The following is a 26,001-nucleotide window of genomic DNA, read 5'->3' as shown; positions in this document are numbered from 1 at the left end:
ACAATGTTCTAATAATGCGATGAGCAGAACTATCCAAACAAGTCTCTAATTGCGACGTTTATTAGAAAAACATAAACGACAGTACCTTGAGGGCTTCAATATTAAAAAAAAATACATTTTATTTTACGACTATAACGAATATCTTGAAAACTAAGGCCAGCTGACGATTACATGTATAGGGAAAGATAGTTCAAAATGTTAGGCTTTACGATATGTTGCAAAATCATTGAAATCGAAGAAGACGGAACAATTCTACAAGTTCTTCCAAACTTGTTTCCTATTCGACTTTATTCAACTGTTACACAGAGAATCACACGAAATGAAGGAAAAAAGTGAAGAATTTCATTCTAATATGCGATTTGTACTTCTCGATGTAGATAACTTTCATTGAAAACTAGTAATCGCGTCTATTCATATTGAATAACGACAAATTGCTACTAAATTGTATTAGATTATAAATATAAAATAAACCGAATTGCGATATTTACTATTTCGAAGCAATAACTTTGTATTATATATGAAATTTTTCACATTTATGAGTTCTCTGCAATTCCTGTCAGCTTTCACTATGACACCACGTGAAATGGTCTAATTTCAAATTTGAATTCCTCTTTCCGCCACCAGGGCGCAGATGGCTCAGCTACGTATCATCAGAGCACTAAACTACCGAATATAGATAGAATATATATCAGTGCATCAGAGACGAATAGACGAATTTTTCCCAGAAAAAAATAATTAGTAATTAACGAATATTCAATAAATTAGGCGGAAAAGTATTTCTGTCCTTGTCACACACTATTACTTTCCTTATCTAACACCGTCTGAGATATCTCCTTGCTCATTCTATATTCTTGTTAACATTTCTCGATTTTTAGCCAGAACACTATATATGAAATAGAAATACTTATTCTAATAATGATTGATAACAAATAAAATACTTACCTTGAATTAAATCAGTGACTGCACTCTAAAGGAATGCCCGGGTACCAGTATATTGTTAATGTAATATTGACTGTTATCAATAAGTTATTCCTTACTTTATTAATGATTTATTAGAATTTATTATTGATTTTAATTAGAAAATTAAAATCAAGTGGAAATATCAATCTAACAAGAACGTTAACAATGATCAATCAATATTAAGTATAGACTTTCTTTTACTTTATTCTGTGTCATTTACAATATACACTCCTTTATCTTAAAAAAATAGAACACTATTTACAAACATATAGCTATAATTACTTAATATTAAACATTTGTTAATTCATATTAAACTATAAATCATTCGTAAATCATTAGTATTTAATATGATTTAATACTACAATGTAATGTCAATCATTCATTACTCGTATAAGTATCACATTACTAATTTATTAAATCTACTGATTAGATTATAATACAATAAAATTTGATTAAAGCAACGTACACGTATAAAATATGATAATGTGTATATAATACGGTATTGCTAAAATTATAGCTTACAGTTATCAATATTTGTAATCGTAATCGTAATATAACAGAGTTTGACATCACGGCATCAATGATTCGCGGTATTCGCACGGTGAGTTTGTCTTACTACGGTTTACCGGATGAATAATTACCAACTATGTTTAACACGAACAATATAAATGAAGACCTTTATAATTAGTGAACAGTCGTGGGATCGTTATTTTTTAAAGTGTTCTGGCTCTTATTATCATTGCGTTCGCCAGAACAACATAACCTCTAACGAAATATGTTTCCGTCGAAGGATCTAGGAAAATCGGATTATATCAGTTTAAATATCCAGGATAGTGCAACATTCTCGCGAGGATCATCACGTAGTCTCTGGAGGGTAAGTCATTAAAGTATTCTTTACCTAGACAAATACTATAGATTTCTTTAAAATTTTTATTAAAAAATTGCTCTCAGTGTAAAACTAAAAATCTTTTGTTTCTTCAGCAATGGAATCAATTGTCAAGGTTTCAGAGAAATATTCTTTACTTTATAGTCATTACGATCATATTAGTTATATTTTATCTGTTACCTGGCGATAACAAAAATGGAGTTTTAGATGAAAGTGATTACAATAACATAGAGGTAGTGCAAGATACTCCTAAATATGAAAAGGTATGTTTATTTCAATAAATACTATTGTTGTTTAAGAGAATGTCTTTTTATATTCTCAAAAAATATAATTTCTAGCCAGTAGAAGATATTGTAGTAGATAATGTAAATCAGGAACATAAGGGAGGTGGGGAGGTCATTGAGGAACCTGAATTCCAACCAGAAATAAACCAGGTGGATGATGATCAAATTGGAGAACCACCTCAACCTAAGCCGAACACACTTAAATTTAATGGTAACTTTATATATTTGTAACATAATTGTTAAGCTGATTTTGTTAATAAAATTATAATTATTTATTTTTAGGACCACAAAATAATAGACAAAAAGCTGTAGTTGCAGCATTTAAACATTCATGGAATGGATATAAAGAATATGCTTGGGGATATGATAATGTGAAACCAATATCAAGAAAGTACTATGAATGGTTTGGCTTAGGGCTTACTATAGTAGATTCTCTTGATACTATGTACATAATGGGCTTAAATAATGGTAATATTCATGTTCTATATATTCTATATAGAATTAAGAAACATCCATAAAACTAATAATATTTACCTTTTATCTACAGAATTTTTAGAAGCCAAACTATGGGTTGAGAAAAATTTAGTGTTTACTTCAAACAGAGATGTTAATTTATTTGAAGTTACGATTAGAGTATTAGGAGGTCTATTATCCGCATATCATCTTTCAGGTGACAAGATTTTCTTAAGTAAGGCTGTAAGTTGTCTCTGATTTTTTAAAGTTAGAATGATATATTACTGAAATAAATTTAGCTATAAAAATTTACGTACTATAAATCGTAGACAGCGTTAGGGGAACGTATGATGCCAGCGTTTTCTACTTCATCTGGTGTTCCTTATTCCGACGTAAATCTTGGTACTAAAACTGCGCATGGTCCTAAATGGGGTCCTGATAGTAGTACAAGCGAAGTTACTTCCATTCAGTTGGAATTTCGTGATTTAAGTCGTAGTACAGGAGACCCTAAATTCGAGGTAATTACGGATAAATATTAGCTCTGAATGCGTTATTATTTGCATTATACATAAGAAAGTATGCGATTGTTATCCTTCAGGAAGCAGTAGCAAAAGTTTCAGAACATGTACACCAGTTAGAAAAATACGATGGTTTAGTACCCATTTTCATTAACGCTAATACTGGACAATTTAGAGATCATGCAACAATTACGCTTGGCGCTCGTGGTGATAGTTATTACGAGTATTTATTGAAACAGTGGCTTCAAACTGGGAAGACTATTAATTAGTTAGTATTTCATTATTATTATTCATTGGGAATTTGTTTTTCTTGTTCTTGAACTTGTCTCATGAATTTATGATAATCATTCAAATTTGTAAATGCTTTTAGCCTACGAGATGATTATCTGTTAGGTATTGCTGGAACTCAAAAACACTTAGTAAAACGTACAGCAATTAATAAGTATCTTTTCATAGCGGAGCTAGTTGGAGCACATAAAGAAATAACACCAAAAATGGTAAAATTTTAAATAAAAGCATTTTTAACAATTTAATATGTCGTATGTTATTGATAATGGCTGTATTTATAGGATCACCTTACATGTTACTTGGGAGGTACATTAGCTTTAGGAGTACATCATGGTTTATCGTCTGATCATATGGATTTAGCTAATGAAATCGTAAAAACTTGTTATCAAACGTACGCGATTCAACCCACGTTTCTCGCTCCAGAAATCACGTACTTTAATACGGAGGTAATTATAATAGTTATTTACTTGAATAAAGGTTATCATAAAAGGATACGAGGATATTATAATTTTAGAACTCAAATGGAGAAAAATCAATGGATATGTATGTGAAGATGAATGATGCACATAATTTACTCAGACCAGAGTTTATTGAAAGTCTTTTCTACATGTGGTATTTTACTGGAAATAAAACATTTCAAGATTGGGGGTGGAAAATATTCCAAGTAAGTAATTGTGTAAAAACTGAAATATGAAACTTTTATTGTGTTCTCAGTTATACATATATATGTATAATTTAATAGGCTTTTGAAAATTATACGAAAGTGGAAAAGGGATACACCAGCATTGGTAATGTAAGGATCATTTATAATACACCACAAAAAGATATGACAGAAAGTTTTTGGTTTGCTGAAACTTTGAAATACTTATACTTGTTGTTTGATGATACAAGGCAATTAATAGATTTGGATAGATGGGTATTCAATTCTGAAGGACATCCACTACCCATATACGAATCATAATCAAGTTTGGTCACAAAATTTCATGTATAAATTTGCACCATTAGAGAAATCTTAAATACCTTTTGAGGCCAGTGAATAGATATCCTGATGTCATACACAGATAAGAAATTAGTCGAATTAATGTACTTTAAAATACGAAATAGATCTTCACTTTAGGCTACAGAATCTTCTAGGGATAGTTCTTAAACATTACATTTTCATAAAAGCATTTTTTGTCCATTATTCACAGAACTTATGCATCTGCTAGTGATTGACTGTTTCTACTCAATTTTTTACTGATTTCCCAATTCAAAGGTGTATTTTCGAATTGATCGTTATAATCTATTTCATGACAAGTAACTTAATAAAAACAATACAGAACATATTCCAAATCACACTTTTGATAGTGTATAAGAATTGTTGAGTACAATATTTAAAAAAAAAAGTTGAAAATGTTCTCTTACCTAGCCTGATATACCAAATCCTTCTTTTTTTAAGACAAGTGGAATTACTTCATATATTTACAGAATCATTTAACTGCAACATAATAATACAAATCATCTACATTATTTAGTTAAAAAAATAAAAAAGATAGGAATCTCTGTTACAATATTTAATGAAACAAAAATTTTTAAAGTGATACAACCTTCAAATAAGAAAAGTTACTTATACTTTACTCCTAGAAATCCTAGTCAAATTTTTTCTTTCTCCTTCTCTTTTTTTCTTCTTTTTTCTTGTTAACAAATGTGCAATATTCTATTTTTTTGCATAATCTAATATTTAGTTCTTCTAGTTAAAGTAATTCATTAATAAATATATATGATACTTGAAAACAAAGGTTAATTTATTACTAAGTGATATAAATTGATGATTAGGGCGTTCTATTACTTTTTAGAATTTATTATAGAAATATCTTTATAATAAAATATTCTATACAAAATACATGTATATTGTATACTGAACAATTTGAATTGTAACTAAAAATTTATAGTAATCTCAACTCATTATTTTTCATCATAATTTAAGCCTTATTTATTGCACATTTTTTGTATAAAATATTAACAAAAAATTTTACATCACTGTTATAGATATTATTGAAATAAACAAGAGCAATCAATAAATTAAGATACTAAGAGATATATCATGAAAATATATCACAAAATATATAGCTGCTTTATTTATAAAAAAGTTATTGAGATAGTACTGAACTATCAACATTTAGTGAAGATATTAATGTAGATTTAATTGCGTATTATCAGTATAATTATTTTACATTAAAGAGATGAAACTTTCAATTCTACTTCTAAATTACAAAAAATTACGAAACATTATGGGATAAAAATTTAAACTATTCACATGTATACATCTCACATAATCTTTGAAATTATGTAAATTATGTAAACTAAACTGGATTTTTTAATGATTTATTTTTACTTGTATATAGAATGTTATACAAAATATGGTATCCTCAAGAAGAAATTTTTTTAAGAAAAATAAAGTTTTCAATTTTTCCATTTAAAAACTTGATTAAATTTTTAGAACCAAGTTAGGATATTATTTTTAGACATGCATACTTGTCCATGCAGTATACAAATTTAGGTAACTTCAATGTTACTAAGCATTTGATAAAATTATCTAAAAGTAGTAATGAACATAAATTTTATCCTTCTAATACATATGTATATATATATATATTTGTTTGGCGGTCTCATTCTTCAAGTGTACATATTTTCGATTATGTTGTACAATACAATGTTTGTTCCACTTTACAACAAGCATAATTCATTTCACAGGGAAAATATAAATAGTAGTAGTAGTAATAGTAGTGGTAGTAGTAGTAATAGTAATAAAACTAATTAAGTCAGCTACATATGTTACACTATTGTGGATTATTAAATTGCACTTTATGTTACTTTTTATTATTTAAATATATTCTACTTGCAAGACAATCGACAATATGTATTCATATTTTTAGTAATGTTTAAAAAATTTTAATGCCATTGAAAAGTAAACTGTATGAATATACATTTCTTATATAAAATACAATTATATATAATTTGTCAAATAATTTCATTATATCTATGTACCTCAATGTTATATATTAATGAAATATAATTTGTTATTATAAAAAGTAGAATTTGGAAATTTTATAATAGTTAAATTTCTTACATTTACTTTTTATCAATTACTTATACAAATAGGAAATTTGTATAAATGTGAGTTTTGTAAAGCCTTTTGAACTGATATTAATTATGAGGCCACAGCAGTGCTTTTCATCTATACAATATCATTTTGGAATATATTTACAAGATATATCATTTTTATCACTTTTTGTTCAAAATAATTTGATCATATTGTTTTGGTTTACACGATTATTTTCAAAGTATAACAGGTGTAATTATAAGAATGTATCAAATTTGTTCATACTCTCTCTTATTTGTATAAATTGCAACTTTTATGTACAATTTGTTCCTTATGTGATACCTTAAGACTTTATACTATTTATGAATGTAAAATATTATTTTGTAGGATATTGACTTTATTCAAGTAAATTTGTGCTTTTAATCAAATCTCCTACACAATGAAGTTTTAATATTTAAATAAATTTACGGCACTTAAGCAGTCTTTAAGGATAATTAGCATTATATCTCTTCATTCTCTTTAATTTTATAATGGAACAATATGTATGGGTAACGAACTTGTACATATTCCAATATTATTTATATATACATATGTATATATATATATATAATTAGTGGCATTGCATGATTTTTAAGAAGAAAATACTATAAGTTAATAATCTATTTTTGATATAAACTATTACCTTTTAATGCTTTGTTTGAAATAATGTATGAAGCACTTAAAGACTAATATGATATCACTATGTAAAAATAGGAATGCATGGATAACTATCATGCAGAATTTTTCTATAAGATTAAATTCATTGCTTTCAGTTAAGACTTACAGCCAAATAATTTTTCTTTAACATTTACATGACTACATTTGATTAAAAATATAAATTTTATAAATTGGAATGAAATTTAACAGTCTATGAAATATCAGCGATTAAATTCTTATAATTATAAGATAATTGATCAATTTGTTATATTAAAAATGATGCACATACTTTCCAGATCTAATATATACCTTAACTATAAGATTCCAACTTTTTCCGTTTCATGTACTTCGTAAATTTTACAGAATAAATAATTATTTTATAAAAATATTGGTTTCTTCAATTATCATATCAAAATTTTATCATTCCCAAAATATGTTCCTAACATATATTTCAGATCTTTCTCTTTTCTTAGTAATATGTAGAAAATCCGAGATGAGCATACATTTCTTAAATGCAATATAGACATTTAACAATATTTAGGAATTAATCATTCGATTGGCAGCCTGAATTATTGGAATTCCACCAAAGCTCAATAATTCGATGGGAAAATAATTCCATATAATTGACATTCTTTTCGTAACCATGTTAAATCGTGAAATGAATATAAAATGATTGCTCAACGCGAGAAGAATTCTGGCTGTTAAAGTATTACACACTCGCAACACTGCTGCGTGAAATATATACAATCTACAACGCAGGAGTCGTTTTCGGGTTGAGTGACTGGTTTTGTCGCCTCCGAGTCGATTCCATTCCTCTCAATTTTCGGCTGTGGCTCGGGAACGGGCAGTACGGTCTGCGTGATCGGTACTGCATTCTCAATCATCTCCGTATCGGTGTCGGTATTCGATAATTTACTCGTTACCGGAGTAGTAGGTGTGGTCGGTGTGATCTTACCAGGACGCGCTTCATCTGGTACATCGTAATCTACCAAAGGTATAGAAGTCTGCAGCGGTGGGGGTGAATCATTGGACATGATGACACTGAAACAAAACTTTCTTTAGATATTCTTTTCAATCTCTACTTTAACCTAAATGTTTCATTTTAACTCATGAATGACACAGTGATTTTACGTCTACAACAGACATATTTTGGTCATTTAGAGGTGTACATTTAAAATATGTAAACAATTTTGCAAAGATCCACTAAAATGTTTTCGAAATATATAGTTTAGTTATAAAGCTCAGATGTTGAAAAAAAGTTAAACAACCTCTTTATCTACAAGTAACCAAAATGAATATCCTGCTGGGGTCATAAAAGACCTCAGTGTGCCATTCCAGGGTTAATTCTACCTAAAATCAAACATTTTTCGATGTAGAAAAAATTTTTCAAATGGAAAAATATAAAATTATTTTGCTTATATTTTCATTTTAATAAAACGATTACGATGTAAGAGAATATGGTATAAATTTTAATTTTGATCAGGCTCATTTGAGTTTGAGAAACGACGCTTCCTTAGCGTATGAGACATGAAGACCTAGGACTGATACTCATGAAAAGTTCTATAGGAAAACTTAAAAGGTGTATACATTAAAGATTTCTGTAAGTTAAATTCAAGTTATACATCGCCCCATTGATGTGGTCAACTGGTGCTCTGTTATTCAGGCTCGTCACGCAGTTGACCCTGGTCTCTTTACTATTCAACTCAAGTTAGTCTTACTCGTGCTTATCGCAATGCACCTAAAAAATCATTATTTAATTCGAGGTACACTGAATACTTGTTTTCTTGAATGAATTGCATCACGATTACTACGTATCTTGCGATTTATTGCGCGACAACAGAATTACTACTACATAGATCTTTATGTATTACTACTATATAATCTGCAATTATACAATCATTAGAGAGCAACTTTACTTTGGGAAATAAACAAAATAAAAAACTAAATATTCGGTACAAAAGTATGTAATAATGATGATAATATGGACGAATACACTGAAGGCATTCTTTCATTTACGTTACAAAGGGTTTCTGTCTTTTTCTCTCTCCCTCTCTTCTCTTTAAGTACTTCATAGAAAGTGTAAAGAAGAGGACACATACCACCTAGCTTTCAAACACGGTTGCATTCTATTCTTTTCTTCAGACGTCAGAGTGGAATAAAAAGATATTTGCTTCGCCATTTTGTGGATATCTCAGATTTCAACTGATTAGAATCATGCCATCTCACGTAAAAATTTGCTGCCTCGAGATTTGTCTTTCGAATCGTTTATCCTTTTCCATCAACGCTGCGAATAGAGCGTCACACCTCTCCTCCTGTTTTATTCCAAGTTCACACATCACTGATCACAGTTTGCGTTATCGATTTTTCGTACATATCAATCGAGCAAAACGACGAAACTTAAATTTTCCTCCTTTTGGCGTTTAAACATGCAGTATTACGATGGAGAAAACAAATTAATATGAAAACATTAAATTTATTGTTCTATATCGAAAATATTTATGAGATTTTGGATTTAATCCCAAAATAGTATCGTTGGATTATAGTTGACCATAGCAATTTATGATAGATTACAAAAATTAAATAATCCAACCCTAAATTGTTATAGTCCTCAATAGCCCAACGACAATAGTTAAGAAATATTAATAAATTATATCTTACTTTTATTATTACTATAAATTAAAAAATAGAAGAAAATTATTGTTAGGAGAATAAAAGCCACGTAATTGTTACTTCAAGAACGAAAAAATGAAGATACTGCTGCAAATAAATTCTTGCAGCTAATCAAGATTAATTATATGACAGCAGCTTTTATTGATTAACTACATGCATTGTCCATTGAAATATATTTGTTTAGAATAAAACGACCGAGCTCCGGTTTATGCATTCACGTTTATGTGAAACACGGTGACTTTCACATGCAAAGTATGAAATTAGAAATTTTGTAATCAAAATTATTGAACTACTCGACAATAAATTTTTATTTACTAATTAAAATTTCATTGAACAAAAAAATAAAAAATCACCTTCATATACGATAACATTACATACCTGATTTGCAAGATGTAACATTTATTCGCGTTTGAAGGTTTACAAGAACAAAGTTCAAAGTTACAAGAAACATTTTCACAAGAAAAAAGCAGGCATAAAAAGACGTTACATCACGGAAAAAAAGCTGATCGTAATGAATAAATAACAGAAATATGGTTTTATTAGCATGTTCAAGACAGACAATCTTACTTTACTTTATAAATTATGTATGTATATATTACTTTTTGAGTCATATAGAAATAATCGATAAAAAGATCGACAGAAAATCGCCGTATCATTTTAATTCTACTTACGATAATTCGATAACATCGATAGTTATCTCGATATTCGAATCACTATTGTTCGTTAACCGGAAAAAGAGTTCATTATAAATATACTTTCTGTATTACTGTATAAAATAATTAATCATTTTAATACATTATTTCATCAAACTCTAACAATAAAGCTGAAGAGTAAGGAATAAGGAAAAGGCAGAATTTAATTAAAACCACTTCATTTAAGTAAGTGACAAAAATAACTAGGGAAAACAACTATTTTTAAATCCTACACAATTGAATTGTTACAATATTTAAAAGAACACCAAACAATGTACATAGCAAACTGTGAACCTTTTTCCGTTTTCTCCCTATGTCATTAATAGTTTGTGCAATGGTGATATAACCATTACAATCAAAGACAATAGAATAAAAGAAGAAATCTATCTTATCTCTATAAAAAAACCCAGCATCACAAAAACCACAAAACTTCACATCTATGTCAAGATTCATCTATACATCCACCAGTCACTAGCACAAACATTGTTTAACAATTGCTTTTAGTATTTGCATTAGTAAAGTTACTAAAATTTCGTTAATATATATATAGAAAATTATTTGTTGCGAATAAGAAAGAATTTGTTTATAGAAATATCCTGTATGCCGCGTAATACGAAGAGTTCCTGCTACGAGAATCCACGTTGAACTGTTTGATCTTACTCCTAATGCTCTCCCATCCCGCGTGTATAACAGTAGTGTCTCGTTAAGTGGATAGAATTTTGCTTCGTTAGGTGGCCATTTCTATCCTTACCACTTCTTGAGACATCTGGTGTTACGTCTGCCGTATGTGAGTACAATAAACAAATGTGTCAGGTGTCGGTATGTCAGTGTCATTCACTGAAGAAGAGAGATACTCGATATTTGCTAGAAACATACATCCCTCGATAACTAGCCAGTTAGCCTTAGCGAAGCGGTATTGTGTATATACAGTCACCTATAAAAGCTGTCTACATTCCATTTTGTATATGTATCCCACTTGTTAAAAGAGATTTAAAACGTACCTTTTTTTACAGAGTTTACATCTACAAATGATACAAAATGACATAAAATTTATTCGATATCATAATTTTCGTTAATTTGTAAATAAAACTCAATTAATCCAAAGAATTGCTGGAGGTAAACTCTTTGTAATAATATTCAAAATTTAAGGAATGTAGAAGGACTTTCGTGACTAACTGTACTTTTCACGTGGACCACAGGGACGTATCTTCCAACGAAAACCACCCCTACCTTTTAATCTAAGATCGGAAGAATGATTCAGGTAGAGAAACTCGAGAGGAACTTTCAGAACATCGTTACAGAATATATGACTGCTTTCTCATAATAAATTATTATAAAATATACGAATTATTGAAAACAAATGCAACTGTAAGAAATTTTAAGAAATTTGGTTAGGATAACATTGGTTTGCAATATAAGAAATGTAATGATAAATACTTTATGGATAAATTATGTTTGATGAAGTATTTCAAATGAAATCTTCTGATACGCGATACGACATAACAATATCTGTAAAGTAAAAGGATCTTATTGGGGACAACTTAAAAAGAATATTCATCGAATGAAAGTTTCATAAAACCGCAGGCGGGATTAGTATCACTTTTCAGAAATTACATAAGCGAAAAATCTATTATTAGAATTACGAATATAAGGAATAAACAAGTCTTACGAAATTATTCATATACAGGTTTCATCACATAGTCACATTGAAACTAGTTATTTTTTGTAATATATGTTTACATACAAAATTACCGTAGTACTCCATCAATAAAAAAGAATTATTTAAATCAAATTAACTCGATTTATATTTAGTATTATTATTATGCTCTAATATTCTCTATTAGATTAAATACTTGTTATAATCCCTCAAATTTTCGTAATTGCAATTGGAAGTCACTTATCTCATTGCTAACATGAAGGGCAATTCACTTACTGGATTAGTTTTCTCTATAGTTAGCTACAATGAATGCTAAAATCTCTAATCTTCAATTGGAATTATCTCAGAAACTATAGAATAAAACTAATCAAAATTATCAGCTTTAAAAGAATAAAATTTTTCGGAATGAACAGTATTACGTTCTCAAATTTTGCAAACGAAAACATATAAGATAACGAGATCGTAATATTATATATAAATATTCTGTACAAATGTTTTTAATAAAATAGAGATATTATATATAAATATTCTGTATGAATTATTCTAATAAATGAGAAAATATAAAAATACATGTAAATGTTCTGTATGCATATTTCTAACTAAATATAGAAAAGTTTCAAGTAAAATCAATTGAACGGCGAACAAGGAAAGAAACGAGAACTAGAGAATCGAAATTGACCGGGAGAACGAGGGTGAGAAAAGAATGCTTAACCTCGAAATCTGGGAAATCGGCTTTTGCTGAACTTACTCGTAGGAGCCACGCTGTGGCAACGGATTCTTAAAACGCATAACTTCGTGATCAGTAAGATAATTATTGAAACGAACTGGCTCGATTACGCCTGTTTACGTTCACAAATGACCGTACACGGAACCGAAATTACATAGCATCTCGAATTCAACGAGCGGCGAGCACGCAGACACACGAAAGACTGGCAAGAGACAAGCGAAGTATACACTAAAGGGGGAGCAGGTGAGGTAGAGACGAAGCTTGCCGGGTGAACGGCACACAGTGGGGTACATATTTTATAAAATCACATTTAATTTAAATAAATTATTATTTTGATATAAAATAATTATAGACGGCTAGTTTTTAATAAGAAATATAGTTTAATATTTTTTACTCGAGCTTGTTAATTTTTGTCGGAAAATTATTTTCTATATAAAATTACGTTTAATTTAGGTAATTTATTATTTTTTTGGCATAAGTTAATTATGGAGGGCAATTTTTTTTATCGAAAATATAGTTTAAGAATATTTTTTACTCGACCTTGCTAATTTTTGTTAGAAAACAATTTTTGCAGTTCTCCAAAGCGGATATTTCCATTTTCTTTTATTGTGGAAATCATACAGGCGTTATATAGTTTAAATTTTGACTTTACATAAAATATTTTATAGCTAAACGCTTAACAAAATGATTTTAAGATTCTGCAACTTTTTTTTACTGATATTTCATTCTACAATTCTTGTATCAATTTAATTTCAGATGACGCTAGTGGTAAATGAAAAAAATACGCAAGCAGTTATCGTAAAAAATAGCTGATACAAGAGTAAAAAGCTTGAATAAATGACACAAACGTATGGAATCTCAAGATTCCATAATCAAAACTTGGCAGTATCATCTAAAAGTTCTCGAGAGTCATTTCAAACTTATGTCATTTCGTAGAAGAGTTAAATGACGAAACGAGTTGACTTCAAAGTATTGCATTACTTCAAAAAGTCGTTAATTTGTGATTTTGCAAAAAATGTCAATGAAGCAGAATTAAAAAAGTTGATCGCTAACAAGTCACGCAATAATAGCAAACGCGCGATTAGCAAAACTTTTAATTCTCTCGAACTTTCTTCTCGAACGTGACATAGATCTTTTATAATTTGTCCATAATTGCGAAAAAAATTATCTGGTTTCATTTTCATTTACCTATTCCATTAATATACAACTAAGAAGGATTTATTAGTGACGTTGATCTATTATGATCGCAGCACTAGAGACGAGTATCTTCTAATTATTATGTAATGGGAACATAATAGTTTTATTAAACAAGGTTGTTTACAACGCGGGATGCTACTAATGAGATGCGCACACAGTAGACTTTTGAATCTATCACTTATGTATCATCTATCTATCACAATATACGTATGTTTCTTTCTTTTCTTTTTTTTTTTTTTTTTTAATAAATATAAATTTTTCATTTCTCTTTACACATTACACAACAGTATAGATTTTCTTTTAGATAATATACTAGTATAATTTAATAATTGAAGATATTTGATTTATGTAGATACAATTTAAAATACAAACGATTGGATACATATTGGTCGAGACCAATGCACCCTTTCTTCTTGTTACTATATCCCATTGCTTAATATATTAAAAGGACCGGATGTATTTTTACCATGGCCAACCTTTTCTCTCAGTGTGTGGTTATGAAGTTCCTTTTAACGCTCTATGAAACTTATTAAAAAAAATATTAAAAGGTACTGGAGATAATTATTTAATAAACACAGTAAAGAATATCCTAATTATTTTCTTTTTTTCTTTCTACAACACATTAATTGTACATAAATATAGTATTTAAAGTGTGAATAGTATTTGTGGATTTTTATAAAAGTGGAGATAATGATATATCAATTTCATCACACTTGTTTGCAAATGTATTGTTCTGCGTAAAATATCATTAACCTTTTTAAATCGATACATATTGAGATTTTACCGAAGCATGTTCTCTTCAGTTTGACTTATTCCATCTTTTAATGTACATATAAGCAAGGCAACACAAAACCGGTTTTAAAGCAAGATGGGCACAGAAGAAAAAATTAAACCTTTTGTGTCAATAGCTTTCGAAAAAATTTACTAGACATATTATTAGATAAAACTTAGATAAAATTTCGATCTTGTACAACATGAGTATATACGAATAAATGGTATAATTATTAAATATATCATATGATTAAGAAATTTTCAATCAATTTTTTCAGAAAGTACACTTTTTTAATATATAATAATATATTGAAAGATGAACATAAACTGTTTATGATTAAATATATTAGTTTTAATCCTTTTTTTCTCTATTAACGCAGTTCGAACCTCTATTAGTAGATTATTCTGCAGTGTTTCAATCCTATATACATATATCTATATATGCAAAAAATCTAGTTTTTCTTTGTTTTCATAAAAAATAGAAATTATAGAGACGAAAACGAATGTTTATATTTGAAAGTAGTTTTAACACGTATTACTGGTGCATAGATTGCTCTACATGCTTATTCCGCTTACCTTCAAAGATGACAGATTAAATTACTTCTTTACCTTCGTGGAAGTTACTAGACACCACAAAGAGTCTGACACGAAAAATTAAGATTTGATGAAATGGACAGAAGGTCAAACACAAACATTCCATACAAACATTTTCATAGTTATTATCCATATTAATTACTACAGCTATATGACGTTAATAAATTATGATTACACTAAAACAGATATGCAAATCATTCTAAATATACACATGAACTTTAAAACATTATTTCCCTATGTTGCTCGATTCGTAACACTCGCACGACCGCCGATCAATCGAATTTGATTAAAAATCCACTAGACACTGAATGTTTATGCAAATTCTCTAAAATATTATACCGGTGCCATGCTTTGAATAATTTAAATTTGGAACGTTATATTGGACACTGAACATTAACATTGAACATTATATTGAACACCTTTTTATTTTATATGCATTCTGTGCATTTTGCAAGTTTAAATGTTCCGTAAGCCCAAGCATATCCCATTAATATTTTCAAAATATGAGTCATACGTTAATATCTAATATTTTTTAATATGTAAATAAGATCAATATGTACAATTACATATATATTGGCTTTGATCTTAGTTTTATATACAAGTGCCAGAAAGAATTCTTAGATTTACTTCTTATAACTAATTAATCAGAATCCAAAAATTATTCCAAGAATTAATCCAAAAATTAAGAAATATCTGTCAGACATCATATCTCTGAATCCAACAATAGTATAAACAATAAAAAGTTATAAATAAGTATTCATAAACAGTGTATTTTGATAAAAATTCAAAATATTTAAAATTATTAAAAATATTCAAAATTATTGTATAAGATAAACGTAATTACATAAATATTCTAATATACAACGTGTGGGTACACAGAGACACAGCAGTAACATGACGGCTGTCCACGTTATTATTTCAACGGAGGTGATACGAATGTTAATGACATGATAAAGTTACAATATCACAAGGCAAACTCAAAAACTGACATATTATTCCCTTAATCACTTTTTTGTAACAATAAAATGTTTACCTGTCAGATGTGCAAGGATTTTCTTCCGCGTAAACATCAGCACGCGTGGTTATCGTCCCGTTTCTCATCGTACCCTAGTTGTCGCATGACAGAAAAAGGAAGTCGGTGTTGATCTTGAAAGTCAGTTGTCGTTGACGTCTCAACGATTCCTCATTGCATTCGTCTCATGAAATCGTCTCTTTGCTTTTGCTTTGGCTTATTGGATCATGCATAGATATTCGGTTCTGATTACGCGTTCGATATTCAAGGCTCTCGCATGCATTCATTATCACTTTCCCGTCTTACAATTTTTCAATTGTCACATCATTTTCATATATTTCTTTTTTCACTTCAGTTATGTTTCATCGAAATTTATCTTGTTTTAAACATCAAGTCACGTACAAAGATGCTAATTTGTAAATTGTATTTAATTATCGTAATTACATTTAATTATATAACATAGATCGTTCTAAAAATGATGAAGATATATTTTAAAACTAAAAAAAAAAAAAAAGATAAAAGAATTTTATCGTTATCAAAGCTATAATTCAAAGTTATTTCACTGTTGTATCCTAAAATATTAATGTACAATGACAATGCACGAAGCGAACCCAACTCCACCTATCACTTCGATGGCTCGAAACCGACTAATGACTTAATGCCCAATGGCAAATGTTCTATCCTACAGTCTTACTGAAGGAACACCATAATCAGTTTAAAAGAGTAGAAACTCGATGGGCTATTTAGTATCACGCAAAAAACAATTCAGATATTAACCACTAATAATCGCTTTTACCTTGTGAAACAAAACCTTGAAAGAAAAGCTAAATGATAATATAAAGAAGGAGAATGAAATCTTGTAAAGTGAAAATAGAAATCCAAATACAGAAAATATACTGAATAAAAATGAGGATCCCTTCGCTAATAAAAATTTTTTACGAATAGATATTTTTAAAATCTAAAAGCAGTGATTTTACTACACAATTTTCAACGATAAATTTAAGAATGATAATATTTATGTTTTTGAGACAATATTAGTAAATTAGTGGAGTCTTTTTAATGTTCAAATTTTACCCTTTAAAGGGTAAAATTAAAAATATTAGAATCATTTAAACGAAGATTTTATCGATTGCTGCGCATGCGTAAGAAGCATTACAGTATAGTTACCTCTTGTGATTACGTCGTTTATGGCTAAGGAACCGCTTTCATTTACTTTACGTTTTTTAATTGGAGTCAAATTTTATAACTTACTGGCATCTTGTGTTTTTTTGTACTTAGGCAATTATTATTGTTAGTAGAGCTTCGTAGTAAAAAAAGAAGAAGGAAACTAAGAGAAAGTTAATCATGGGCCGCTACAGAAGGTAAAGTATACCCGCATGTAGATATGTGGAAATATATGTTATCAATATGCTCAATGTTCAGCGTTAATAATCGCATATTCGAAATGAATGCACTTGAACTGCAACTGTTTATGCATTAAAGTAGAATAGAATTACGTTCAAAATAAGAAGTAGGAAGCAAAAAATAACTATTAAAAAATCCTACGACATTTATGATATTTTTGCGTCAATTATAACCTCCTGCGTATTTTCAGGATAAGTTTGGAAGAAATTTGAATTTCGAAAATGCATCGTAAAATTAAAATTTTCTGTCATGGATTTTATATATTTCAAAAGCAGTATATAACTTATAAGATAATTAAGAAATAATACAAATATTTTTATTCTTATTTTTATAAATTGACATAAGTATTTTGCTTGGAAAATGAATTTTATGACATAGAAATAGTAAGATTTATACTTAAGTATTAATAATACTTGTGTATTTCATTGTTTAGTCGTAGTCGTGATAGAGATAGGAGACGTAGATCTCGCAGTAGATCTCGTAGCAGATCACCAAGAGATAGAAGAAATTGGGGCAGTAGTGGAGGTAGAGATCGGGGTGGTGGCAGAAACAGTCGTGGTCAACCTGGAGCAAATTTAAGAAAACCTAGATGGGATTTAAGTCGATTGGAACCTTTCAAAAAAGATTTTTATGTGCCACATGAGGCAGTTCAAAATCGGGATTTACGTATAGTTGAACAGTACAGAAGTGAAAAAGAAATCACTCTAAAGGGGAAAAATATACCTAATCCTGTATTCACATTTGAAGAAACAGGTTTTCCAGACTATGTTCTAAAGGAGATAAAGTAAGCATTTTTTTCAGGTAATAATTTTGTTCAAGACAAAAATGCTCCAAATGTATTAGTAGCTATGAAGTGCAAATATTTTACAATGGTGATATTAGAATTTGTTTCTTAAGTTTAGAACAAGTATCCAGTATGTGATGATATGTTGTACATTGCCAAGAATACTATCAGAACTTAAAACTTGCTTATTCTGGAAACTTTACTTTCATCAAATCAAGTAAGAATGGAGCTGAAATTGTTAGGACTTTAAGATAACAAGAAAAAAATACTAAAGAACTAAAATTAGTTTAAATTATTAAAATAGCTACTGAAAATTTTGAATTAAGATATCACGTATTACAGAATGAGAGCCATTGATATAACAGATTATAATAGAGATGTTGTTATTTATAATTTTCAGGCGACAAGGTTTTACTGAACCTACATCAATACAAGCACAGGGATGGCCAATTGCTTTAAGTGGAAGAGACATGGTAGGAATTGCATCAACAGGTTCTGGGAAAACATTATCTTATATACTCCCAGCAATTGTTCACATTAATAGTCAACCTAAGTTAGGACGAAAGGATGGACCTATTGCTTTAGTGCTAGCTCCAACCCGAGAGCTTGCACAACAAATTCAGCAAGTTGCTGATGATTTTGGCCATTCCTCTGGTATTAGAAACACTTGTCTATATGGTGGAGCACCGAAAGGTGCACAGGCTAGGGATTTAGATGGTGGGGTAGAGATCGTCATAGCTACACCTGGTAGATTATTAGACTTTCTTGAATCAGGGCGTACAAATTTAAAAAGGTGTACCTATTTAGTATTGGATGAAGCAGATAGAATGTTAGATATGGGATTTGAACCTCAAATTAGAAAGATCATAGAACAAATTAGGCCAGATAGACAGACATTAATGTGGTCAGCTACATGGCCCAAGGAAGTAAAAAATTTAGCTGAAGATTTTTTAAAAGATTATGCTCAAATTAATGTTGGATCCCTACAGTTAGCTGCAAATCATAATATATTACAAATTATTGATGTATGTCAAGACTATGAAAAAGAAAATAAGTAAGAAATTAAGCATATCTATAAAGCTGTTGGAAAGCTCAATGAGACTTTACTATTAATTTTATTTTCAATTATAGATTAAGCACACTTTTAAAGGAAATAATGGCGGAAAGTGAAAACAAAACTATAGTATTTATTGAGACGAAACGGAGAGTAGATGAAATAACAAGGAAAATGAAGAGAGATGGGTGGCCAGCTGTTTGCATACATGGTGACAAGACACAGCAAGAAAGGGATTGGGTTTTACAAGGTAAACATTGTTAATTGGATACTAACAATGTTTTGAAGTATAGTTGAAACTAAATTTTATGTTTAATTTTTAGATTTTAGATCAGGGAAAGCGCCAATTCTTGTTGCAACAGATGTTGCTGCTCGTGGTCTTGGTAAGTAAACAATTGTTATTATAATATAATAAAATATCAAGTGTCATTGATCATTTTCCTTTGATATGGAGAATGAATTGCTCTAAATCACATTTCTACCAGTGAGCTTAATAATCATTGCAGTATATGAGATATCTTGTTCTGTTATTAAAAATATAATTACTAAATGGAGAATATGATAAACTTGTTAACTGGAATTAAGAAAATTATCCTAAATAAAACGAGGATCTACTTCTTATCATTTCTCATTTTTTTAATATTAATACAGATGACTTTCATATAATCAGAACAAGGTTTCATTGATCTTTTGAACCACTTTATGATTGAAAAGAAAATAACTATAAATTTTTTCATTGAAGTATTGATAAGTAAAAGTTAATGAAAATTGTAGAAATTTTTCAAAATTTTAGATATTAAAAAATTTTATTTTGTGAAAATAAATTAAAATTATAGATAATAGATACATAGTGTTTTAAATGCATAACGTGGTTCATTCAGCATTTCTAATATTTGTGTTTATTTTGCTTCCTCACTTTTTGCTAAAGGTAATAATTTTTTATAATACATGAGAGAAAGGTAGTAAAAACAAGTTGAAATTGATTTATAAAGGCAAGCTCTTGATTTATAAAGGTACAGAAGCAATTGATCTAGTTAAAGAGAAAGCAAATGAATTCTAAAGTCAGAAACAAGTACTTGTACAGTTCATAGTGGAGATGTAAGGTGTCACTTTCTTAAAGAATTGAATAACTTCATAAAGTGCTGATGCACCATTTTATATTACTATATTTGTAACGTAATTATAGCTTAAACTTAAGATCAATCTAATAAAAATGTTCTATGCTTGCCGTAGTCACAGATGATCAAATAGAAGTTTAGAGATATTCTTTCCCATAAAATCGCCTTCATTGAGATTATCAGAATTCTGTTAATAATAGTTGATAAAAAGAGATAGAACAGAAAATTCAAAAATAAAATGAAATACTGTAATACAAAATTCATATTGAACACAGGAAGATAATAAGATAAACATGTACCTAACGCGGTTGGATCTTTGTTTGTATTGCAGAGGCACATTGCGCGCAGACCTACGCCGGGTAATGCAAAGCAAATTGGGGGTGCCCGCCGCCTGTTTGTTCGGTGGTGCACTAGTTTGCATTGTCTGCGCTGGCTGCGACGCGTGCCTCTATACGTCAATTCCGTGAAAGGCCAGTCCGGGCCAAATCGGGGTCTACTTTACCTCCTACATACTGGATATCAGTTCTACGCTACGCTGTACGCCATCTGGGCTGGCCAAGTCGTTGTTGCCAGAATAGAATCCCCTGCGCTGGCCGCTCAAGCTAATCAGACCCAACAACGGTCCAATGAGGCGGTGGCATGGTAGCTGATGCCAGAGCCTCTAAGTGTGCCCTGTAGCAACAGAATGGCGGAGGCTGTAGCTGGAGCGAGCGCAAACAGCCAGGCCCTGCCCGTACGTTGCTAGCGACACTCACCCATTGCCTAATTTTAGTATAACAGTAATCTTAAATTAATTGCTATATATATATAGCTGTATAAGCCACCCAGAAAAAAGGTAATTTGACTGTATTAACATTCCCATTCAATGAAATCTCAGATAATTTTTTATTAAAGAAAAATTTCGCTCGATATCCAAATGTTGCGTGATTGTTTATTTGGAAGATATAATTGCCTAATTGTGTAGCTCAATTAAAAATTGTAATTGTATTTGAATTATGTGTATATCTGAAAATTTATCAAAAAAATTCTGTTAAATGTCTTCTAAATTAAGAATTGCCCAACATTTCATTTAATCAAAAATGTCTTAGATTTCCCCAAAAAGATGTAGTACAGTTCAAATGCATTTATCTGGGGGTCTCAATATGTACACTTTTTGCATATACATATGTAACAAAATGTTTTGTAAAATCTGACATACTGAAGTGTATGAGAAGTTCTTGAATAAAAAACAAGATAATTCTTGATATTTTCTTGTGATCATCATTTACCAACTTTATATAATACAATAAAATTCTCAAAGACTATTTTATACATAAAATTATCTCCTATATATGCATTATGTGGAAATTCAAAAAGTTGTTGATTAATGGTCACACAATACTGCCAAGAACTGCCTTGTTCTTTTTCAGTTCAAGAATTTTGAATATTTTATAAAGCATTCTATATGTGTATGTATATATATTTATGTATATTTCTATATACATACACACACGTATCACTTTTACATCCATTTGAATTTACATTTCCTTTATCTTCCTGAATCCTTTATGATAACTATATCATTACATTTTCACATTATACTAACTATCATATCAAATAAGGTTCTATGTATATCAATTCTGGTTTCTTTTTACTTAAATATTTATATTGTTTTTCAATTATGTATACAAGTTAATAATATTTGTATGTATTTCAAATTAAATATATTTTTATGAAATTGAAATATTACTTTTTTAATAGAAATGTATATTAAAATAAATATTATTTTTGTTAGAGAAGGGAACCAGAATTGCTTTCGCGCGGAAATTTATTTCAGCACTTTATACTTTAGTTAAAACGCTCTCTAAAGACATAGTATTCTTTTTTGTTCCTTTGATCTTTATTTCATTTTATTATTTGAACGAAGTTAAGAACAAAAGCAAATATTTGTTCTTAAGAAATCTTTAAATGATATGTTTTACAAGACTTTTTATATGCGTGTGTGTTTCCTTTTCTTTATATATGTATATATTAAAACTTGCTTACAATACATATAGTCAGATAAATTTATAAGACACTCTTAGTTGAGGTGACATAGGTGAATGACTGTAGTACTACCTTTTGGAGAGCGTATTTTAATCTAAATATTTCTTTAAAATAAGTGATTGAGATATTTAATACGATATTTTATATACGTCTTGCCATACTACTATCTTAACTGACGTCTGTCTGGGAGGCGGATGCTTTTGGTGATTAACAGCTAATACATAATGCTTTATTTCAGACGTTGAAGACGTCAAGTTTGTCATCAATTTTGACTATCCCTCCTGTTCGGAAGATTACGTTCATCGAATCGGTCGAACAGGTCGTCGGCAGAAAACTGGTACAGCATATACCTTTTTTACACCTAATAATTCGAATAAGGCTAACGACCTAATCCAGGTATTAAAAGAAGCGAACCAAGTTATCAATCCGAAATTACTTGAACTTGCCGATAGTAAGAGTGGTGGATATGGCAGGCATAGAGGTACTCTTATATATCTTTTACCTATTAAAATAATCTCTTCTAACTATCATTTGCTCTAGATTTTTGTACTTCAAAAATCTCGTATTACCTTAAATATGATGAAATAATAAGTTCTTTCATTTAATATTTCCAGTTTCTTAGTATATTTGTAGTAGTTTCAGAAAATATTAATTAATTGTGTGGATATTTTTAGGCGGAAGAAATAGATGGCGGTCTCGAGGTGGCCGAAACGGAAAAGATCGTAGTTACTCGAGAAGTAGAAGTCGAAGTCACAGTAGGGAACACAACGGTCGTGGTAATCGTCGCAGTTACAGTCGGAGTTATTCTCGAAGTCGTAGCCCTGTTAGCAATCGTACAGGTAAGTAACGGTATGTTCACATCATGCTAAAGCATTTAATTATACTTTAGTGATATCTGTGAAACAGTCTCCCCAATTTTATATTATGTAAAATGACTTGTACGTTTACAGAAGTGATCGGTAAGAGCTACTGGAGTAGCGAGAGATGATCTTCCACGGGCAGTTAAAGACAAAACCAATTGCATACAATTAATGTTTTTTTTACGTCTCTTTTGAAGTACCGACTTGATACATGTCATATAAACCGTAATATTGGTGTTCCACTAACGTAAACATCTAACTTTTTACGGATAATCCTTGTGCATTATAATAGATTATTTTAGAAATATAAGATGACTGTTTTCGACGAACGAGTATATATTCTTAAAAAACAACAAAATGATGCGATTAATTGAACATATTTTAAATTATGTTGATTTTAAAAAGCTTCACGATAAACCATCCAATCTTTTGGAGTCAAAAAAACTCTCGAGTAAGGTTATCGTTTCAAAATGCAAATATCGATGTCGATCTTAGTTTACGTCCTAAATTTCAACTGTAATAGATAAACATAGACTAAGAATATGGAGTTATTATATTCACATACATATTGTATCACGTGCATATTTTATAATGATCTTTGCAACATTCAACAACACTAGTTAAATTAAGTAAGCGATAGTGTGAGTTTAGCTAAATGGAAGATTCTATAAAACTCGATGATTAGTTGTAGATGCGTCTAATGTTTATCAAGAATTAATTTGTAACACGTACTCGTGCATTTAAAACTGATGAAACAATGTACAGTATTTAATAAAAATGTAATAAATAAACTTTATTAACTATTTGAAAATTTATTCGTTAACTTTCTCTCATTCTTCCCTACTCTACAGAAGGAAAGATACAAAAATGAACAAAATATTGTATTAAATTAGTTCTTTGAATATTACAAATTCCTGTCTAAAAAGAAATCCTAAATGTTCCATTTCTGCTCAATCATCGCCAAACAAATGTCTATTGAAGGATCTCTTCATCATTCCGACAGTGAACTGATTGGATCCTATATGAGTGAAGCTTGTCTATAACACCATTATATTGGCTAGTACCCCACATTTCTTATATCATCAAACAGAAAATCAGAAAAAGTTGTCTTTACCAAGCAATCTTCATTCAAATATTGACATAAAACCGCACGATATTAAAACAGAAGTTATTTATCAATTTATTACCACAGAAAGAGTATACACGGTATTCTGATATTCCTCGTAACTCAAGCACACGTGTCGTTTCTTTTTTTTTTTACAGATTTTAATGTTTATAAATCCTATGATAAACAACAACCAGGCGTAGAAATATGAAAATTTATGTAATAATATTCTTTAGACAACCAATAGAGGAAGAAACAAGCTGCAATCCCGAGTGAAAAGCAGCAAAGATTTATGAATGAACTGTAATACAGGTGGATGGGTCGATAGAGCGGCCCCCCGCAAGATCGCACGGCAAGGGCGTAGTAATCGATAGAGTGAGGCTGAAAAGGGATAGAAGCCGGTTCGAAGCAGACGAAGAGCAGCGGAGACCGTGGAGGGCAGAGTCCATTCAGTAGAAGCAGCAAGGCTGCTATTGATTGCGTGGGTAGTTAGAGGAGAGATGAGTTACCCCCACTTTCGGTCATTCAGCAGCCGCACTGCTGTGACACGGGGTTAGCAGAGGGGAAGGGCCTTGAAAGATCGAGGGGAAAGGTAGAGTGAAGAAGAGGGAACGGTAGCCCGATTACTGGAATGCCGTGGGTGGCTAACAAGAGAGGGGGTTTCACCCCTGTCTTCGATTATACGCACGAATGTAGGCACAACCACTTTGCCCTAAAATTGACATTTACCCCTGTGCTTTTCCAAAAATTCATGCTTTACACGTTTTACGTAAACTCGTACCTTTCTGCCACCTCCTTCTCGTAATCACGTCAACAACTTAAGTACTTAAGTACAAAGTTTGAAATTTACTGCTCTGAAAGAAATTGCGGAAATTTCAAAGTTTAATTGTGCCAGCCAAGAAGTCTGTTAATTTGACGTTCGATACCTGTATCAGAGAGAACTGTTGACGTCGTTAGAAGACTAAAAAGGCATTGTTTTGCGTTGATTATTCCATCCCGATAAGACTAGCTCTTCTGAGACAATAATGGTTCTTCATCGAGATATGAAGAAATGAGCGGTGTCGGTGGAGAAATATCGCTAAGTTTCTTTGTCTTCTAGCTTCATTCAATTCTAGATCTTGTTATGTCGTATAATGAAAAATATATCTATGTGAAAGATAGCGA

General features: G+C 30.1%; 3 protein-coding genes across 19 annotated transcripts; 2 read left to right on the top strand and 1 right to left on the bottom strand.

The window, feature by feature from the left end:
• Positions 1 to 1,380: 1,380 nt before the first annotated feature.
• Alpha-man-ib (alpha-Mannosidase class I b) lies at positions 1,381 to 4,513 on the top strand. 2 transcript variants are annotated; one of them, XM_072014964.2, is made up of 12 exons: positions 1,381 to 1,561; positions 1,649 to 1,834; positions 1,942 to 2,109; positions 2,185 to 2,341; positions 2,413 to 2,598; positions 2,678 to 2,826; positions 2,913 to 3,101; positions 3,182 to 3,369; positions 3,472 to 3,598; positions 3,671 to 3,835; positions 3,904 to 4,053; positions 4,132 to 4,513. In XM_072014964.2, the coding sequence occupies exons 2-12, from the start codon at positions 1,736 to 1,738 to the stop codon at positions 4,348 to 4,350; spliced, it is 1,797 nt and encodes a 598-aa protein (XP_071871065.1). In that variant the 5' UTR covers positions 1,381 to 1,561; positions 1,649 to 1,735; the 3' UTR covers positions 4,351 to 4,513. The 2 variants fall into 2 exon arrangements, with proteins under 2 accessions (XP_071871065.1, XP_071871064.1); XM_072014963.2 differs by having other exon boundaries at positions 1,382 to 1,834.
• Positions 4,514 to 4,907: 394 nt separating this feature from the next.
• LOC139993357 (uncharacterized) lies at positions 4,908 to 17,156 on the bottom strand. Of its 12 annotated transcripts, XM_074112001.1 has the most exons (4): positions 10,824 to 11,567; positions 10,509 to 10,550; positions 9,267 to 9,577; positions 4,908 to 8,208 (listed from the first exon to the last, which is right to left on the bottom strand). In XM_074112001.1, exons 3-4 carry the CDS (start codon positions 9,344 to 9,346, stop codon positions 7,869 to 7,871), a joined length of 420 nt encoding a protein of 139 aa, XP_073968102.1. In that variant the 5' UTR covers positions 9,347 to 9,577; positions 10,509 to 10,550; positions 10,824 to 11,567; the 3' UTR covers positions 4,908 to 7,868. The 12 variants fall into 12 exon arrangements, with proteins under 12 accessions (XP_073968102.1, XP_073968107.1, XP_073968103.1 ...); XM_074112006.1 differs by lacking the exons at positions 10,509 to 10,550; positions 10,824 to 11,567 and adding an exon at positions 16,509 to 17,156 and having other exon boundaries at positions 9,267 to 9,479; XM_074112002.1 differs by lacking the exons at positions 10,509 to 10,550; positions 10,824 to 11,567 and adding an exon at positions 12,935 to 13,277.
• A 497-nt stretch (positions 17,157 to 17,653) lies between these two features.
• Positions 17,654 to 24,543, top strand: LOC139993335 (probable ATP-dependent RNA helicase DDX17). Of its 5 annotated transcripts, none has more exons than XM_072014969.1 (8): positions 17,657 to 17,848; positions 18,325 to 18,675; positions 19,076 to 19,729; positions 19,807 to 19,979; positions 20,053 to 20,112; positions 23,111 to 23,353; positions 23,547 to 23,721; positions 23,823 to 24,543. In XM_072014969.1, exons 1-7 carry the CDS (start codon positions 17,832 to 17,834, stop codon positions 23,717 to 23,719), a joined length of 1,671 nt encoding a protein of 556 aa, XP_071871070.1. In that variant the 5' UTR covers positions 17,657 to 17,831; the 3' UTR covers positions 23,720 to 23,721; positions 23,823 to 24,543. The 5 variants fall into 5 exon arrangements, 4 of the variants coding, with proteins under 4 accessions (XP_071871072.1, XP_071871070.1, XP_071871069.1 ...); XM_072014968.1 differs by having other exon boundaries at positions 17,658 to 17,848; positions 23,547 to 23,711; XR_011801363.1 differs by lacking the exons at positions 23,547 to 23,721; positions 23,823 to 24,543 and adding an exon at positions 21,179 to 21,580 and having other exon boundaries at positions 17,654 to 17,848; positions 23,111 to 23,354.
• The last annotated feature ends 1,458 nt before the right edge of the window (positions 24,544 to 26,001 follow it).

Source organism: Bombus fervidus, chromosome 12 (genome assembly GCF_041682495.2).
Source record: "Bombus fervidus isolate BK054 chromosome 12, iyBomFerv1, whole genome shotgun sequence".
NCBI lineage: Eukaryota > Metazoa > Arthropoda > Insecta > Hymenoptera > Apidae > Bombus > Bombus fervidus.
The sequence above is the reverse complement of the archived record's forward strand: the minus strand, read 5'-3'. Positions and strand labels throughout refer to the sequence as shown.

What these genes read in the sequence shown, in the direction of transcription:
- Alpha-man-ib (XM_072014964.2), top strand. Translation starts at nt 1,736, where the DNA reads ATGTTTCCGTCGAAGGATCTAGGAAAATCGGATTATATCAGTTTAAAT. An exon ending in AAGAAATAACACCAAAAATG is followed by an intron (nt 3,599 to 3,670) that starts GTAAAATTTTAA and finishes CTGTATTTATAG; the next exon opens with GATCACCTTACATGTTACTT. An exon ending in TCACGTACTTTAATACGGAG is followed by an intron (nt 3,836 to 3,903) that starts GTAATTATAATA and finishes TTATAATTTTAG; the next exon opens with AACTCAAATGGAGAAAAATC.
- LOC139993357 (XM_074112006.1), bottom strand. Translation starts at nt 9,346, where the DNA reads ATGGCGAAGCAAATATCTTTTTATTCCACTCTGACGTCTGAAGAAAAG. An exon ending in CCGTGTTTGAAAGCTAGGTG is followed by an intron (nt 8,209 to 9,266) that starts GTATGTGTCCTC and finishes GTTTTGTTTCAG; the next exon opens with TGTCATCATGTCCAATGATT.
- LOC139993335 (XM_072014968.1), top strand. An exon ending in TATGTTCTAAAGGAGATAAA is followed by an intron (nt 18,676 to 19,075) that starts GTAAGCATTTTT and finishes TATAATTTTCAG; the next exon opens with GCGACAAGGTTTTACTGAAC. An exon ending in GACTATGAAAAAGAAAATAA is followed by an intron (nt 19,730 to 19,806) that starts GTAAGAAATTAA and finishes TTTCAATTATAG; the next exon opens with ATTAAGCACACTTTTAAAGG.